The sequence below is a fragment of the Ornithodoros turicata genome, chromosome 9 (genome assembly GCF_037126465.1).
Source record: "Ornithodoros turicata isolate Travis chromosome 9, ASM3712646v1, whole genome shotgun sequence".
Classification (NCBI taxonomy): Eukaryota; Metazoa; Arthropoda; class Arachnida; order Ixodida; family Argasidae; genus Ornithodoros; species Ornithodoros turicata.
Genome location: NC_088209.1, coordinates 27,839,850 through 27,857,795, shown reverse-complemented (window position 1 = coordinate 27,857,795; position 17,946 = coordinate 27,839,850). Strand labels below are relative to the sequence as shown.

The 17,946-nt window shown below is 44.6% G+C and overlaps 2 protein-coding genes and 1 non-coding gene across 9 annotated transcripts in view; 2 read left to right on the top strand and 1 right to left on the bottom strand.

Annotated features, from left to right (window-relative positions):
- The window catches only part of LOC135368501 (rap guanine nucleotide exchange factor 2-like), a 167,132-nt gene extending 156,791 nt beyond the window's left edge, over positions 1-10,341 (bottom strand). For 5 of the 7 annotated variants that reach the window (XM_064601834.1, XM_064601841.1, XM_064601838.1 and 2 more), the window contains exon 1: positions 10,251-10,341. The gene's annotated coding sequence lies outside the window, so the exon portion shown is untranslated. Of the gene's footprint in view, positions 1-6,304; positions 6,360-9,294; positions 9,536-10,250 lie in introns of those variants that run through there. The other 2 variants (XM_064601835.1, XM_064601836.1) reach the window with 2 other exon arrangements.
- Positions 4,492-4,563, top strand: Trnas-gga (transfer RNA serine (anticodon GGA)). The gene has a single exon. It is a non-coding gene; the product is annotated as a tRNA-Ser (tRNA).
- LOC135368507 (isovaleryl-CoA dehydrogenase, mitochondrial-like) lies at positions 9,853-17,629 on the top strand. The gene is made up of 12 exons (XM_064601848.1): positions 9,853-10,037; positions 11,017-11,106; positions 11,816-11,867; positions 11,982-12,151; positions 13,150-13,243; positions 13,947-14,083; positions 14,168-14,264; positions 15,810-15,903; positions 16,653-16,734; positions 16,922-17,026; positions 17,090-17,162; positions 17,276-17,629. Exons 1-12 carry the CDS (start codon positions 9,900-9,902, stop codon positions 17,407-17,409), a joined length of 1,266 nt encoding a protein of 421 aa, XP_064457918.1. The 5' UTR covers positions 9,853-9,899; the 3' UTR covers positions 17,410-17,629.
- Positions 17,630-17,946: the final 317 nt, after the last annotated feature.

Genomic DNA, 17,946 nt, shown 5'->3' with positions numbered 1-17,946 from the left:
CAACATAGAAGGGACAAATACATATACAAAGCCTCAATTGCCTAAGAAATTAACGATGAAAGATGAAAGTCACTGAAAAGGTTAGCCAGCTATAGGACTCGAACCCACACTCACACTCGATCCCGTCGTATGAATGTGTGTGTGAGTGAGAAAAATGTGAGAGTGAAAGGGGGTTGAGTGAGAGAGAGTGGCTGGTTTGTCCCTTCAGATGACGCACCCTGGAATTCGCTGAGAAGGCGTGTTAGCTTAGCTCAATTGGTAGAGCCCTGGACCGGCAATCCAGAAGATGTCTTCAGACCTGAAGAAGTGCAGCCTTCTTCACGAAAGTCTCGTCTCATTAAAATTTAAATGCTCTCAACCGTCTTCTTTCTGCTATCTCTTCTAATTAGAAGAGAGAGAGGAGGGGCGTACGCTTTTTTGTGGCAATTTGGGTATATGAAAATTGCCACAAAAATGCGTACGCCCCCCTCTCGCCATGAATCAGAAGCGATAACCTTATCATTCGTGCTATGCGGTGAAGTTCTGTTTTTAGAGTGCAAGACCCCCCCTCAGAAAAATCCTGGATCCGCCTCTCTCCACGTCTACCAAGCGCACAAAAGCAGAGACCACGGAAGCCTGAGCACGCTCGATGACGCAGTGCCATGTGGTGAAGTTCTCTTTTAGGAGTGAATAACGACACACGTAATAATCTGAACACGAAAAATTAAAGTGACCGGGGTCTCCACATGGTATGCAATGGGGGAAAAAGCGTGTTTCTGGTATAAAAGCGTATTACGCGGGTTCTCGCTGAACCGAATAAAAGTGACGCCGATATGCATCTAGAAAATTCAAACCACGTAATAAGCTTAGCAGGCCGTTCACCCATCACGTGACACTGTCTATACCGACATTTTGCCACTTGCCGAAAACGACTTTGCGAAGAAAGCAGACTTGCACCTGGCCCCCTTCCTTATGCATAAGTTCACCTGTTGGGCTCCACTGTCCCGTGACGTCTAAGTAGCAGCTGCCCTTCGAGGGATCGCCAACGGTCGACCGCATAATGTAATTCCCACACGGTCGTATGTGCCTCAGCGTTTTATGTAGAATTTCTTCTGAAAAAGGCAACGAACCGATATTGGATCTACTGGTTCGTTTCGAGGACACCGAGATATCATGGAACGGTTTCTTCAATTTGCACTGTGGTCACCTGCCGAAATTCAACGCTCTAAGAAAAAAAGGAGTAGTTTTGGTCCTTTTGTGGACTAGATGGACGCATTGCCACAACCGTTAATCCCTTTCGCGACTTATACCCTAGCTGCACGGCAAACTTAACGCATTAAACGGAATGGCAGTATAACTTCACCTCCTAACCAACCATCATCTCGAATGACATCGTCCTCTCCACTGATTTGTTGAAAACAGGAGGCGTACGCCTTTTTTTGTTGTTGTGATAATTATACGGGACATAGTTGTAACAGAAAAGCCGTACGCCTCCTGCGAGTCGTGACATGGTTAACCTCTTATCACTCCTCCTTTTCAGTTGCAAAATGGCGTGCATGATATCAGTTTTTAGTTTTTTCTCCGCTTTTCGGTTTAGGTTTCCGATTCTGTGGCTTCGCTTCTGACCCAAAGCAGTCGACTATGTGTGAGCACTTATCGTGCACGAACCGAAAGCACCATACGCTCTTAAAAATGATGGTGGTGGTGGTGATGGTGGCTTGCCGTTGTCGGCCTCACGTATGTGGGCAACGTCACGACTGACGCCCTGGGGGAATGTGCGTCCTGGGCCGACTTCTAAGGGAACTGTGCCGACATATGTCTGAGAGCGTCTGAGGAAAACCCAGGAAAAACCCCAGACAGCACAGCCGGCACCGGGACTCGAACCCGGGTACCTCCCAGTCGCGACCTACACTCTTAAAAATGAACTTCACGCATAGCACGCTGCTAGCCAACCCTCATCTCGAATTATACCGTTATCTGCCCTGATTTGTTGAAAACGGGAGGCGTATGCCTTTTTTGTGACACTTATGCAGTTCATAATTGTCACAAAAAAGGCATACGCCTCCAGTTTTCAACAAATCAGGGCAGATAACTGATGAAAGTCACTGAAAAGGTTAGCCAGCTGTAGGGATCGAACCCACAGCCTCAGAACATCAGTTTCTCTCTTGTTCAGCAGATAACTGTATCATTCCAGATGATGGTTGGCTAGCAGTGTGCTACGCGGTGAAGTTCATTTTTAAGAGTGTAGGGTTCATCTCCACCACTTGATTTTCTCATATCATTTCGGCACGAGGAACAGTGAAGTTGAGCGCGAATTATGCGCGGCACCAACTGAAGATATGATGTCACGTTCAAAGCTCCCATACTTCATAGTCTCAGGCTGTAGTGTATATATGTGTGTGTGTGAGTGAGAGAGAGAGAGAGAGAGAGAGAGAGCGTGGCATGCAGAGTGACCTTCCGGTTCATTAACCAATTGCATCCAGTTGAGTGAACAAGCATCCGCGTCCTGATTGGCACCACGTATCTCTTCCTTTGGGACAGGATGGGCGGCACTGTGTTGGTGGGAAACGACACCCCTTCTCACAACACAACCCTGTCACGCTTTGAAAGAGGAGAGCATTTAAAGCACGACGACAAGAAATACAAGGGCGCCACCAATCAGTGTGACATGAACTCATCGGCTTTCAAGGATGTTGAAGCGTGTAAATTAATTCGGTAATTCCAGTCTCTAGGTCGTGAGACAATGATCGCCATCATCACCACAGTGGCTGTGCAGTGCAGTAAATGGACGATTTTACAAAAATGCGCGCGCCACCAAGCGCGCGGCGCAAAGCAGCATGGGAATTTTGAGGGACACTTCTCCGTCGTCTGCTTCGGTTATGGGTTATGGTTTACCCCGGATGACGCTGCTGCTGCGCACAACGGGAATGTTGTTGTTCTTCTTCTACCTGCGCCTCTGTCCGTCTCGTTTCAAAAAGCGTCGCCGCCTCAGCATAAAGATAGCGTTATTGGGTTACTAACGGGCTTCTTTTGATATTATCCGAACAGAAGTGGGGAGCAAAGCAAACACACAATCCTAATCGGTGACATGCCGTGACCATAACCTATAAGACATGGTGAAAAGGCAAAAGAAATTCGAGTAATTGTTGTCCTTTGATGGACTAAATGCACGGAAGTTCACGGGAATTTTGGGGCTATTTTCGGTGGTGGAGTGTAAATTTCGGGGTCAGGAGAGTCCCTGCAGCCCAGTTGACTAGAAGCTGTAGATACCCCCAATTCTCATCCCCCCCCCCCCACTTAGAGTGTGTTCTCTATATTATTAGACCCCCAGATAAAGTTGACAATTTGAACCGAAGTCCGTACGCGTATCAGAGACGCCCACCCGCATTTTCTTGTCTTTCGTGATTGACGATGTCCTACCGTATCGTCATCATTATCAACAGAAGCTCCTTATACTGTCACATTATAATCATTCCATTCATAACACTGCGAAACATTTGGAAGACATAACTTTCGTGTTGTACTTCATCAATGCATCCTGTCACACTATGCGTATAACACACACACACAAAAAAAAGCAAGAAAAACAAAAAACAAGACGTCCATAATTTGGGAGCTGTCATCTTCACGCTTCACTTGTACATGCCCTTTGCGACCCTCCCTGAGCTCACACGCAAATCATACTGTCTCGCACCACTGCATGTGATTATACGCCGCTATTACATTTATTTGCTAAACAAGCCATGTCCTCGTGACGTTGTAAAGATAACGGCATTCTACACATACCTCTCCGGGCGCGACAGGAAAGCCAACGCTATAGCGGTCTATACGTCTGCCTATAGAGTTTGCAAGTTCATCCCACCATCACGCTCGTCCGCAATTTTTCAAAGCCCACGTTATGCACCTATGCAAATGTCTCGGTAGCGGGGCCTCAGAACGTCACACCTGCAGCACGACCACTAAAATAAAGTATAGACGTAATCCGAAGTGACGATACATTCAACACGGATGACATCATGGCGTTGACGGCGGGATGTTTGCGCGACCGCAGATCCTTCAGAGCGCCTTGTATGAGATGCATTGTTTATGCTGCGTGATGATACCATAGTGAGCATATGCATTCGTGGGCTATACAGGGTAAGCATACAAACATAAGAGAGGTGTGACGTTGCGAGACAACAGCGAAGCAGCACAACAACCAATACTGGTTCAGTCACTCCATAATTTTTATTTTTCAATCAATCAATCAATCACTGGTTCAGTATTGCCGATATCCAGCCAACATTGGGCCGATATATTGCTGTTCGGGCATGACCATAAGCGACGCCGTAGTGGTGCGCCTGTGTAATAACTTTGCCCGCCATTTAACCTGTACCAGCTCACAACATGCCTAATGAACTTGTACTCAGGCATCAAGTCGCTGGCGTCCCCGACCAGATTCGAACCTGCAACCTTAGGATCAGCAAGTTTCCCTCGTACTTGAGGCACTCAATGGCTCAAGGGAAACGGCGTGCTGGTGTGGTGTAGCGGTTAGCATATCTGACCGGAAATCAGAAGACCCAGGTTCGATTCCTGGCGTCAGCACCTCTTTTCCCTGAGTTGTTTGCATTCGTTAAGACGGTTTAAACTGACCAGAGGACCCGCTTCGTGTTATAGCTGTATACTGGTTATAGCTAGTCAGACTGGCTATCTCAGACCACTTAGCCCCAGTTAGTTGAAATAAAAAAAAAAAGTGGGGGGGGGGACAAAACCCAGTAGTTGAGGGGCGGGAGACAAATATCCCAAACTAGTGTGAACACTTGTCACAAACGACGGACCAGAAAGTGTCACAAAATGTCAATCAGATGCGTTTCTTCAAGGAAACGTAGGAGCGCTTTCAATGCAGCCCTCTTGACGATTGAATGGCTGAGGACCCAGGAGCTTTACAAGGTCAAATGACCGGGCGTCCAGGCGAGCCAGACTTCACAGCACCACTCCAGCCCTAATACGGTACTTCCGATAAGACTGACCACAGGCGCGACCTCACCGGTGATCATCGTTCTATTACAGGCAATCCGCGTGGTTTAATTGGATGTGTGCGTTGCCCAGCACTTATCAGGTGCGTGAAAGGAATACCGGAACACGATGCCTTTCTGTGGCCGCCAACGCAGGGGATCCACCTATTTCCGCAACGCTCTAGCCCCGCGTGTGCGCTCTCTTGTGTTTTAATGCGTGGCAGGGGGTTGCGGTTTGTAAAGATATGCTCAAGCCTACGCAACTGAGCGTTTCTCTGTATCAGCCATTGAACACCAGTAAGAATCCATCGAAATCGTTTTTCGCTGTTCGGTTGCAACTGGGAATATCCAATTAATACCCAATGAATTAATAATATTGCCTCGGGTATCACGGGAATAGGGTAGACTGTCGCCCCTGGCGATGAAACTCCCCATTGATCATCTCGCAATAAAGTTGTTGTTGTTGGAATACGTTTATAAGATTGTCATTGGAAACAGCGCTAAACATCCTCGCGCTTTCTCTCTTTTCCTTTTCTGCTCTCGTTGTGTTACTTTTTATTTTTTGTGCGCCGTCCCGCGAACTATATTACCCGAACGAGTTCAAAAGCAACTGAACGTTTCGGAACAAATAAACGGGCCCTACTTAATATGCAACGTGCCCATGCACCATGCGGATATATGCTGATCATGATGTGCACATGTTGATCTTTTATGAAATGTGCGATAACCACTTGGAGATTCTGGTGAAAATACGGAACCCAACTGGCAAATGGACATGAGAGAATCGCCACCACACTCTCAGAACCGACTTCACCGCATAGCACGTTGTCCGCCACCCATTGCCACGAATGATAGGGTTGTCGCTTCTGGTTCGAAGAGCACGAGGGGCGTGCGCCTTTTTGTAGCAATTTGGATACAAAAAGCGTACGTCCCTCTCTCTCTTCAAATCAGAAGCGATAACCCTATCATTCATGACAGTGGTTGGCGCACAACGTGCTATGCGGTGAAGTTCTGTTCTGAGAGTGCAGTACGACACCTTTATTAGGTCCTACACGCGGATTGCTCAAGCTCGACAACAACAACACAGTAAATGTAAAATAACTGTCATCATGTTTACTGACCGGAAGGGAAGAACAATGAAGGCGGCATACGCCACATTTGTTTGTATTCGCCTGTTGTTTATGTCTCGAATTAACGTAACTTCACACTCATGAAGATATTGCGTCAATAGCCTACTAAGCCAATAGCCATCTAAGGGTTGCATAGTATCCATTACGAAGGTGACGTTGCTCAGTGTAAAATGCGAAAAAAAGAGTTACATGAACACTCGCCTCGCATTGAAGAGTAAGGTCAGCAGCACTGCCTTTTCGTCTTTCAAGCATCTTTCAATGTCGTCGCCTACCTGTGAGGCGCCCACATATCTTATCTTCCGTGAAGGTATACGACTGCTCTAAGGATGTCGCAATGAGTGCTGTTCGTGTGTGTAAGTTGATCAAAGAGAACGTGCAGACTTCCACCACTGCAGGTGGACACAATGGCATGATTGTTGACAAACAAGAAGAAAAAGAAGACGACGACGAGGAAAAAAAGACACTTTTCAAGAAACAGAGGTCTCTGCTGCCGAGGATGGAAAACTGAAAACTACATTTCTGTGAGCCACACTGCAGAAGGGCTTCAGGAACAAAGCATCGCAAGGGACCCTCCTACTTTTTAAAACCGTTTTCCTACTTTTAACACGTTCCTGCCCCCCCCCATGCGGGATTTTCTTTGAGAAACTCATACTTTAAAAGGAATCGATATTTCATCATGGAAATATATCGACGTTGTATCGAAATTCGATAAAATATCGAAATACAAATGTCGTTCCATCCTACTCCAGATACATGAACGAGTGGGATGAAAGTGGCAGCCGCAGACCCATCCTGCCTGCAACGTGTATGACACTCCCGCGTCACGCTGCAAATATGTCGTTAGTCATTGTTAACTGCAGTGACATACTGTGTCGCGGTCAGTACCAGAGAAATATATCTGATACACAAGGAGGAGTACTTGCATCTATACGCGCTAATGTATGTGCGAGTGGCAATAAACCGTATTTCTGTATCGCCTAATAAAGAGTTTTAGTGCGTCGTACGCTATCGGCTTTGCGTACGTAAGGGATAGCGTGGTGGTTCAGCGCAATGCGAGAAGCTCTCTCTATGTTTTGCGCGTGCGCAGAACCACCAACGCAACGCGGACGATGCACTAAAATTCGCTATTAACTGCCCCCGTCCAACCCCCGTTGCCAATGTCTCCCCGTTTTAGTCCCCTGACACAGAAATTTACTCCCCATGCGGCCCTGCAAATAATCACCCCTAAACTTCACAAACTTGCGTGGTTTTCGTCCTGTAAATAATGTTTTCTTTTTTTCATTTCCGCATGCTCAACTAAAAAAAAATGTAAGAAGAGTGTTCAAAAGGGTGTTTGCAAAACGCCCAGCTCAAAACGGTGTTATGGAGTGCAACTACCTGAACCCCTTGAAATTGTGCTTTTCGTAGAATATCCCGAGGCGTGTATTGTGCGGTCACTTAGATCGCCCACTTTTACATCATGCTTACACAGTTATACCTGGCAGCAATTTCCGGAAGCCCTATCAATTTACCGGCGGCCCATCCCTTCCAGGAAAGCGCCAACCATATCATCGCATGAATACAAATGGATAGCACGACTCATTAGTTCTTGTCGGCAGCACATCTTCTTGTGTCCTTCCTTTTTGTCTTCCTCTTCTCTTGGAAGCTTCCGCGTTCAATTTAGATCCCTTCTAGTCGCCTCGCATACTATGAGCGTAGACACGGATAGAGAAGTAGTGTGTGGGCGGACCGCTGTCCTACTCATTATAGAGGCTTGCACGTAACGGCTTCCGTCAAGGGGTGCTACAGTGACGTCAATTTTAAATAGTCGTTGTCGTATTCGATTACGGTGTATGGTCCTCGGTAATTACGGTGCGGAAAAGTCAACTGCGATCTCTCAATGCGAGTTAAACGAGCATTCTGAAATGGTGCTTTCCGCAGTGTCCCTTTGGTGGGAGACTTCAGAACTTCAATTAACTTCAGTTCAGAAACGTGCTCTTGGTGTGCATCCATTCACGTGGGAGTGACTGTAAGACCTTTCGGTATTATGAAGTCATCAATGGCTTCATATACTCATTGTTCATATTCACCAAGTGAGTTTGAACGGTGACGAATGAACATTCAAGAAACGCGTGCAAATTTGGTCGCTCTTGTTTTTTGTCGGTTAGCATTCGACGCTCATTTCCTCACTCTTTCCACAACGTCTGCCCAGCTTCCTCTACTTCTCTCTTTCTCTCCTTACAAGCGAACAGAGAAGCAGACGACACTTGAACCCGATCAAACACTTGCATTTTGTTTGGAAACGACAAGTCACCAAGCCTCTCCAAGACATACAGTATAGCACAGAATAGAAATAGAAAGAAGAAAAATGGAAATGTACAAACACAAACAACAAACATACATCCCCATCCCATCAGATACAAACAATTAAAATTTCCATAAGGCATTCGCTCGCTTCCTACCTGTCACAACGTGATCACTATATAATGGCCACTCCGAAATGCAGGTATATATCTGTAGACTTAAGAAAAGTTGCAAGAACACCCGCGGAAAAGGGATCAGCCTGCCTCCAAGATATAGGTTACGCGATCAACGAGTCATCGATGAAACACGAATGTCACACGTAATTTCCGTGTCTCATCCTTTCCCAGCACACCTCCAAACAACGCGGATTTCGTTCAGGAGTGTGATTCACTTTCTCCTAGCGTGGTGTGTTCGTCTGCCAAGAACCGCGCGTTCAAGCCACCCCAAGCAAAACTAACCAATGTGTGTAGTATGGTCGACATGAAGTGTGAAGTGAAACGCACTGACAGCGCATAAAACATTCATGGAACGACGAATTTTTGGTCGATTTACAAAATTTGTCAAGTCATTCAAAATCCCCCTGCGCACCTCATTGAGAGAGCGGGAGATGATAATACGAGTTTCAACGGACACTCCATTGATTGAATATAACTGCAAATGAATTACCTGCCATGCAAATGAGGCACCGACGCCTCGAAATCCGACACGCTTTGTTTGCGTGCTCACGCACACAAATGCTTTTTAAAAATTTGTCGAAGAAAAAGGTCAATGTAACAATATTTCTGTGAACACAAGTCAAAAAGTATTGTGCACAGCGATTGGAAAGCTCCTCATGGTACTGTCTCAACAAATATCGTTGTATGATCCCAAACGGTTTTGAACGGATAGACAAAAAGCACACGGCCTACCTGGGCAGGTGACGCTCCGAAATTCTGAGGAGGTAAGTACCTTCGTGAGAAAGCGTACGTCTTTGTATGCAGACGTCCCAAATGGAGATACGCAGAAAACACCAATGCGGTACACTTCACTGCTTTGTTGACCGCGTAGTCTGATTGTAGCTGTTTCGTGGATAATTTATGCGCGTTTGGATCCAAAAAATGCACAATCAAAAAGTTACACACATCACAGTAACACTACGGAAACCACTTTGAGCAGGAGCGCCTTAGAGTTTTTTTTCTATGATTTCTTTCTGCGCTTGTTCCCACTTTACTCTCGCCGCAGACGACGACACGGAGAAAGACGGGTAAGAAAAAACTGGTTCGGCAAACATTGAATGTTAAATAGAAACATATGAAAATGCCGCCTGTTATTTTTCTCCGGTTTCGTGTTCCTACAAGCGCGCACATACAAAAGAAAACATTTCGTGTTCGCACTGCCCTGTCACGTTTTTGCTCGAGCGATGCGAGATGCGAGCAACAATGATACAATTTTTCCGAAGCCTAAGTCAAATCCATGGCCCAGTCCATGCCAATCAGATGCCAAGCGTGCCAAGTCTGGCCAATTCATTAGGGCAATGGCGACGTTCAGAGTTGTGCGAGCTGCATGCTTACGACTTGAGAACCGACGATGCGGTTTTCTGAGTTCAGCTCGAAAGTGCTCCCACTATACAATTCCTGACGTAATGTATGGTCTGACGGAAGATCAACAAGGGGTAATTTGAAACCTCCATTTCGCTGCACAGCACTGATACAATGGTCACCGGTTACAGCAGTTGTTGAAGACATTTTCCTGAGATCTGGGGTAATCGAGGCACGGACAGAAACAAGCGGACGAGACGAGACCGTCCGTGCCTACATCATCCCAGACGCCGGAAACTGTTACCAACAGCTGCTACACCATCCTGCTTCACCATACTCACACTTACGTGCAATTCTCGAGCTGTAGGCTGTAGCATTTGAAGTGACTCCAGCACTTGGGGACCAGATACGAAGCCTGTCGGGCAAACGACTATCTGTCAGTTGGGGAGGGTGTATACACATGTGCTGGTATGGGGACAAGTGATAAAGGTCGTTATCAGATACATGCGATAAGATAATGGCGTTGCTGTGGGTACGTGTATACACCGTACCCGACATAGGGATAGTAGTTTGCACGACAGGCTTCCTTTCCTGTGCCCAGGTAGCTTTTATTATTAACAAACATTTATTTTTCGCATCTCTTTCATGCTCCTTTAGACACTTGCTCTAGCATATATATTGCATTCTTAGGTTCGAGAAAGTCTGACTGAGTCACCGGTTGTGTTATGCTTATGCTTATGCTCATGTTCAGTCAGTGGCGTAGCCAGAAAAATATTTCAAGAGGGGTTCTATGGGGACTTTACATGGGAGAGGAGGATTTCCCCTTGTTTCCCTGTCCCAAATGCACAACCAAAGGTACAATTTCGGGGGGGGGGGGGGGGATTTGAATCTCTGAACCTACCCCCTGGCTACGCCACTGTGTTCAGTGCTGTATGTTATGGTGAGATAAAGCTTTTACGTGAAACTGCTGCCGTGAGTAGTGGTTGCCGACTTGCAGTCCAACCGTTTTTCTTTGTCCCCTGTTTGTTTACCTATTGCTACTCAATGCCAATACATGCACAAGATCAACACATGCTGTGGCCTTAATAATAATGATACTTAAATATTTTACAGCTACGACAAGCAGCCTTCAGCTTTGCACAGAAAGAGCTGGCGCCACACGCGCAGGAGATTGATAAAGCCAATCACTTCCCTGGATTCCGAGTAGGTAAATCACCAATATTTCAGTGTGATGATGAATGTGAATTTGCACAGTTACACATTTTGCTGTAACACACAGTTGGCTGTAACGCTTCTGTGTGTAAGTTAATATCATACTCCTAGCACATTGAGAATCGCATCACAAGTGGATCAACAAGCAACTGTAGTCACATCTGCCCTTGATTGCCTCCATTAAGGGTTTTGATAGAGGAGGGCATTACATTGCCATTTAAACACTCTTGAGATTAGGTATACACAAAAAACATAGTGGTCTCAAATATTTGCTAAAAACAACACACACTCATGGATGGCATCAATCAGAACCAACACTCTCAAAAAAACTTCCTGACAAGGTGTTGTGAGGGTGGATGAAGGTGTTAAATGTCTTGACCAGTGCAGCCTTGCATTGCTTAGCAGAGCAAAAAAAAGTACTTCGATTTATTTTTGAAATCTGTAAGTTTTCTGACCTGACATCTTTCCGTCTAAGAGAAAAAATCATTCTTTCCTACCTGTATGCCTATGAACGATCAAAAAAGGATGACAGTGGTGCATTGTCATAATAAGGCTACTTGTATATTCTGCAGAGAAGCTACTGGGTGTACCTCTGGATGGCACTTTATGACATTTTACATTTTCATAGAGGCTGTGGAGAGGCTTTGTGACCTTGGAATGTGTTGCTTAATGCAGTGCCCTGCTTTGTTATGTTTTGTAGGACTTTTGGAAGAAACTAGGTGACATGGGGTTCATGGGGGTCACAGTACCAGGTAAATTTTTTGTTTTTGCATTGGTATCCTAATCTTTGAACAGTTTGTTTCACTCAGCTGGTTTATGCTCTACTTTTACACATTCCATGTGTAACCAGACTGTATAATTTTCAGGGGAATACGGAGGTCTGGGAGCCGGATATCTTGAGCACTGCATCATTCAAGAAGAACTTAGCCGTGCCTGTGGATCCATCGCTCTCAGCTACGGAGCACATTCGAACCTTTGCATAAACCAAATTTATCGAAATGGGACCGAGGAACAGAGGCGGAAGTATCTTCCTAAAGTATGTTTGCACAAATCATTTGACCAGTACATTTTTCCAAGCATTGCCTTGTATACAGGGTGTCCCAGCTAAAAAGGGCCAGGGGCTAAAGAAAAACGGAGTGCTCTAATCAAATGGAACCAAGTGTATGTGCTTGGCAGTTGTGTGGTCTATGCAAAAACATTTTTTTCATCGCCCCCTTGTCAATTAATTAGCGGTAATTAATTTTCTAACTTTTTAATTATCCGTTTTAGGTTTCAGATGTCAATGAGGAAGTTGTAGTACATGTCGAAAAAGACGCAACTGAAGTGGTTCCAGGTTGCTATGGCTTGTGGTTTCGTTTTTTCCTGGGTTTAAAAATTGGTTTCAGAAGCCGCGGGCACCACAGAGCGCTCCCCACAATTCGGCGCCTGCATGCGACGATTGCAGTACACTCTGATAGGTGTGCCGTGAAACAGGTGAAATATCTTCCTCTTGTGTGACGTGGCCCAAGGATGGTCTCCAAGCGCTAATCTGAAGGTCAATGTATGCCGGAGGGTACTGGAATCGTCGCGCGCGGGTGTTGGATTGGTGGGCAGCGATCTGCGGTCCGCCCGGCATCCAACCATCTTTTAAACCCGGGAAAAATGAAACCACAAGCCATAGCGACCTCGAACCACTGCAGATGTGTCTTTTTCGACATGTACTACAACTTCCTCATTGACATCTGAGAGCTAAAACTGATAATTAGAAAGTTAGAAAATTAATTACCGCTAATTAATTGACGAGGGGTTGATGAAAAACAATTTTTTGGATAGATCACACAACTGCAAAGCACGTACAATTGGTTCCATCTGTGTAGAGCACTCTGTTTTTTCTTTAGCCCATGGCCCTTTGTGATGTATAATTTTGTAATTCTAATATGCGTTTATTGTTTTATTTATGCATATGTTTTTAAGCAGTTTCTACTGAATGATTCATGACATATTTTTGTGCTAATTTATGCACTAATTCACTGCAAATAATTTTCCAAACTATAGCTTATAAGTGGAGAGCATGTTGGAGCTTTAGCGATGAGTGAAACTGGATCGGGATCTGATGTTGCATCTATGAAACTCACGGCAAAGAGAGAAGGCAAGTCTTTGCTACATACTGGATGTGTATTTCTGTATGTGGCCAATGACCTTGTTGTTGTCTCACTGTGCTGATGTTCCCTGTGTCTGTTCCTGTGTTGAATAACTTGTCTGCATATAGCCCAGAAATGCTGCCTGAAGTCAGACTTTTGAAGCAAATTGCACTAGCAATCAAATGTAGCTGAAGCTGTTTGGAAATAAAACATCTAAATTGTAAGAGGAACATGGTTTGAAAACAATTTCTTTCATGTCTACTTCATTGCAACATTTCATTGCAAATCATATGTCTTCCCTGTCGTAGTGTGCTTCTGAAATGGTAAAATAGTTTTTCAACTGCATTGATTTTCAACAGTTTTCCATCTCAGAATGGATGTTGGGTATTCAATATCCTCAAACTGACATGATGGGCTGTGTGAACACACTTGATACCTGATAAGGATCATTTTATGTGAACTTTGAACATGTTTTCCTCAGTGAAGTTCAGCGTAAAAGAACTCTTGAGGTGAGGACATGAAGTGAACGTCAGTGAGTAATGTTGCTCAAGAGCGTTTATGATGGTGATGGGCTGAGTTTGTGAGGGCAAGTGAAGAGTGATGTTTGAAGACAGGTGAGGTGTGCTTGAATGGGATTCTACAAAAGTGTGTCTCAGAGCTACAGTGAAATAGCCACCAATACTTTTGTGTCCTTTTTCTTTTTGTTTGCAGGGGACCATTTTATATTGAATGGCACAAAGTTTTGGATTACAAATGGCCCTCTTGCTGATGTGCTGTTTGTATATGCTCGTACAAACCCTAATGCAGACAAGCCGCAACACGGAATTACCGCTTTTATTATTGAAAAGGTATGTGCTCTTGCGATGCGGTTCCTTCATTGTGTTCCTCATTTATCTCACGAAAGTGAACCACATATGCCAATTACTTAATAGGGCACTCCAGGCTTTAGTATCGGTCAGCAGCTGGACAAACTTGGAATGCGGGGATCCCCCACGGCAGAACTAATTTTTGAGGACTGCAGAATTCCAGGTTTGTGCTCAGAGGGCTTGATCTGTTGTATGCATGGCTACAGCTTCTACTTCATGACAAAAGCTTGCAGAGTTGCCAGCTTTGTGTGCAAATCTGTACACTGAAAACTTTGTAAAATTGTATTGCTTATGCATGCATGTGTGTGTCAGTGTTCAGTGGCAGGTCATTGTAGAGACTGCTGAATGCTGTAAACGTATTTTTATTCGAGATGTATTAATTTTCGCAAATCGCGCATTCAGTCATTTGCGAAATTATTCGCGAAATTATTCGTGAGTACTTAATTTCGCGATTCCAGGGCTGTTTTCTTTGGCTGGATAAACGTCAAGCTTTGTTCGAGAGTACAATTTTTCGCAATTACCACTATTCTGCATCGGCCGACTATAGATTTGGCCAATTTTTTGTCTGAAAAGTGCCTAGATATTAAATACACGAATTTTAAAGATCAGCGCTGCTTCCGCAGCTGCAGATGTTCTGCCGCGAGGTGTCACTACCTAAGTGGAGGAGTGAGAGGGCGACACTGAGAGGAGAAATGCGCTATCCAGACGCCCCATAACTCTGTAAGACGGTCGTGGCATCCCTTTTTTTCAAGGCCGTGTTCTCATTGGTCCTTAGGGAGTGACATCATCTCGCTTTTGCAGAGAGGGAATCGTGGAATACTCTCAGTATCCGGCGCCTGCTCTTGTCATGTATTCCATCGAGTAACAGTCAAACTTCACTACCATTTCACGTGGGATTTCTGTACCATGGTCAGTGGTCCGCGCGGAATAAAATAACACTATGGTTTTGAAATCGACTGGAATGGATGCAACTGTCCCTTTAACACCCCTCTCTGCAATTCCTCCCAGGTACCTTTGTGTCCTTACAAATTCAGTGTCAGAAACTACGCGGACTTGAGAATATCTCGTAAACAAGACGGCATAGAGGCAGGCAAGTTGGTGGGTCAGATCCGTGATCAGTAGTGCCTGAGCTTGACGGGTCCTGTGCTTTCTGGTTTTATGCTTTTTTGAAAATCTGGGGGTAAAAATCGTCTGAGATCGGCTGCAAATGTAGATATGCAGGTGGAAAAAAAAAAAGAGCGCTTTTCGCATTTTAGATGAACATGAGATGCGGAACAGCTGTGCTGGGTGTCCAGTTCTTGGCGTTTTCCAGTGCGCGTATTGGTGGCTGAATAATGGTGCCAAGTTCATTTTTGGGGTTTACCTTAAGTGGCAATGATCCAAATTTGGGGGGGGGGGGGGGTAATAACGGGTTTTACCCTATGATACAGGGCCCTAAGCTTGTGCAACGAAGGAACGTGCCACACAGATGAGAGCGTCTTGTCAGTGTCGTGTTTCATAAACACCACTTTTTCATGCAAAGCAATGCTGCTATGCAGTAGCGTAGCAGTGATGTAAATTTCATGTACTATATAGGTATATTGTATACAGAGTATTTTACATAATATCACATAACATTTGTGCAGTAAAGGCTCATTACAGCTGCTGAAGAGTTGACAGTATCCACTGAGTGTAACATCATTTGTCCTTCACTTTGTCCTTGCTGCAGCGGAGAACATGGTTGGCGACCTAAACAAAGGCATGTATGTTCTGATGAGTGGTCTGGATTATGAGAGGCTTGTCTTGGCAGCTGGTCCAGTTGGGTAAGATTTTTATCACTAGATTTTTGGTCATTATTTCATGTCTTCAGCATTCAGTACGATTTTTTTTCACCATCACAGTCACAGTGATGCATCCTGTATAAATTGACTTCATTAACCATGTGTAGTACTTCTGTCAAAACATTGTTTGTAGAGCCTCGTGTTTTAGGTGGTAAAAGACATGGTGGTAAAACTCGTTTTTACCCCCCAGTGTTAGCACTTAGAGTGGAACGGAATCCCTGCCTTGCTGAAGCTCTGATCAGTGTCAACGGACAGAACTGGGGCATCCCAAAGGAGAATTCATGTGAAATGCATGCCTAAAGAATATTTGATTTTTGGGTTTCAAAATGCAAAATCCGTGCTTTACCGTAGCCAAAATCGAAATCCGTATTTTTCCGTAACAAACAGAATCCTAGAATCCCTGGTGATCGGTTACCTGACATCATGTAGTTCGATGTTTCTTTTACCTGTTCCTTGCTGCTTCTGTGAGCGTGCTGTGGTGGCTTTCAGTGTTTCAAATACATTCACATCATTGTACAAAAATTGGCAATGTACTGAATAATGGGCGACTGGCACACGTGCCGCCGCTGCTCAGCAAACAAATATTTGTTGAGAACGTTGAACACAGTACAGATGATGGCAATGGCAAATGGAGCAGAACAATACACATAGGATTTTCCCATATTATATGTATTGGGTATGTTACAATGCACACAAGGAATGCTTCAGAAGTTAGTATCTACCCTTTTCAGGATAATGCAGTCCTGCTGCGACACAACCTTTGACTATGTGCATCAACGAAAACAGTTTGGCCAACCCATTGGTACTTTTCAGGTAACGTAATCTACATTAAATATTTCTTCTGTGTCTGCATATACCAAGCACATTGCTGCAAGAACTTACAAAGAGCCATGTGTTTGATTATGAGGCAGTACTTTTCCAATAAGTTGTCATGTGGTACTTGCCCTGCATGTGTTGGCTTGCCATTGCTGTTCATAGTATGCTATTCTAATACTTTCAGCTGATGCAAGGCAAGATAGCAGATATGTACACAACACTCAGCGCTTGCAGATCATATTTGTATAATACTGCCAGAGCTGTTGATCAAGGCCACATTTTGTCAAAGGTTAGACTCAAAATCATCTGTTAATAAGTTGTGCCGACATACCTGTTTTCACCGTTGTTTCAGGATTGTGCTGGTGTGATTCTATACTGTGCAGAGAGGGCCACGCAGATGGCACTTGATGCTATTCAATGCCTTGGTAACTATGATTTGCTGTTATTACATAAAACATAATGTAGCATGTAGTAGACTTGAATTTTGCCGAGATACTATGTTGCTTGCAAATGCAGCAAAATGCTTGTTTCTGTTTAGGTGGAAATGGATACATCAACGACTATCCAACAGGTCGTTATTTACGAGATGCCAAGCTATATGAAATTGGTGCAGGTACCAGTGAAATACGACGGCTTATAATTGGCAGAACACTGAACCATGAGTACAAATGAGAACTAAATAGTGATCTACGTAGTGATGGTTAACATCCTGCAGAATTTGTAAGTTATCTTATATGGCACCTTATTTTCGTACCTGAGTTGGTGGGCAAGCAGTGCATTGTTATTTGTTGTATGAGGCAACTTTGGAATATAAGTGAAGTTACAGAAAAATTGTTGGTGGTGTTTGTACAGTTTTGTGGAGCACTGCAAAGTAAAGATGATTTCATTCCTATTCATGTCTGTATTTGTGTCCATGTGTAAAACCCTTGTGGCCTGCATATTGGAAATGTACATTTTAGATGCTCATTAATGATACAGTCAAACCTCCGGATGACGAAATTCTGTATGACGAAATCTGCGGCACCGCGAAATAATTTATATTTCCGGACGCAATTGGCTGCCGCATTTCATCAGGCTCGACACAGCAAAATACTTGGTACAAGAAATTGTGTTCCCCGCGAGTTTCATTATATTGAGGTGTTGCGGTGAGAGGTTGCGGTGAATGTGGTGAGAAGTTGCGGAATGTGAAACTTAGGTGATTAACGGGCC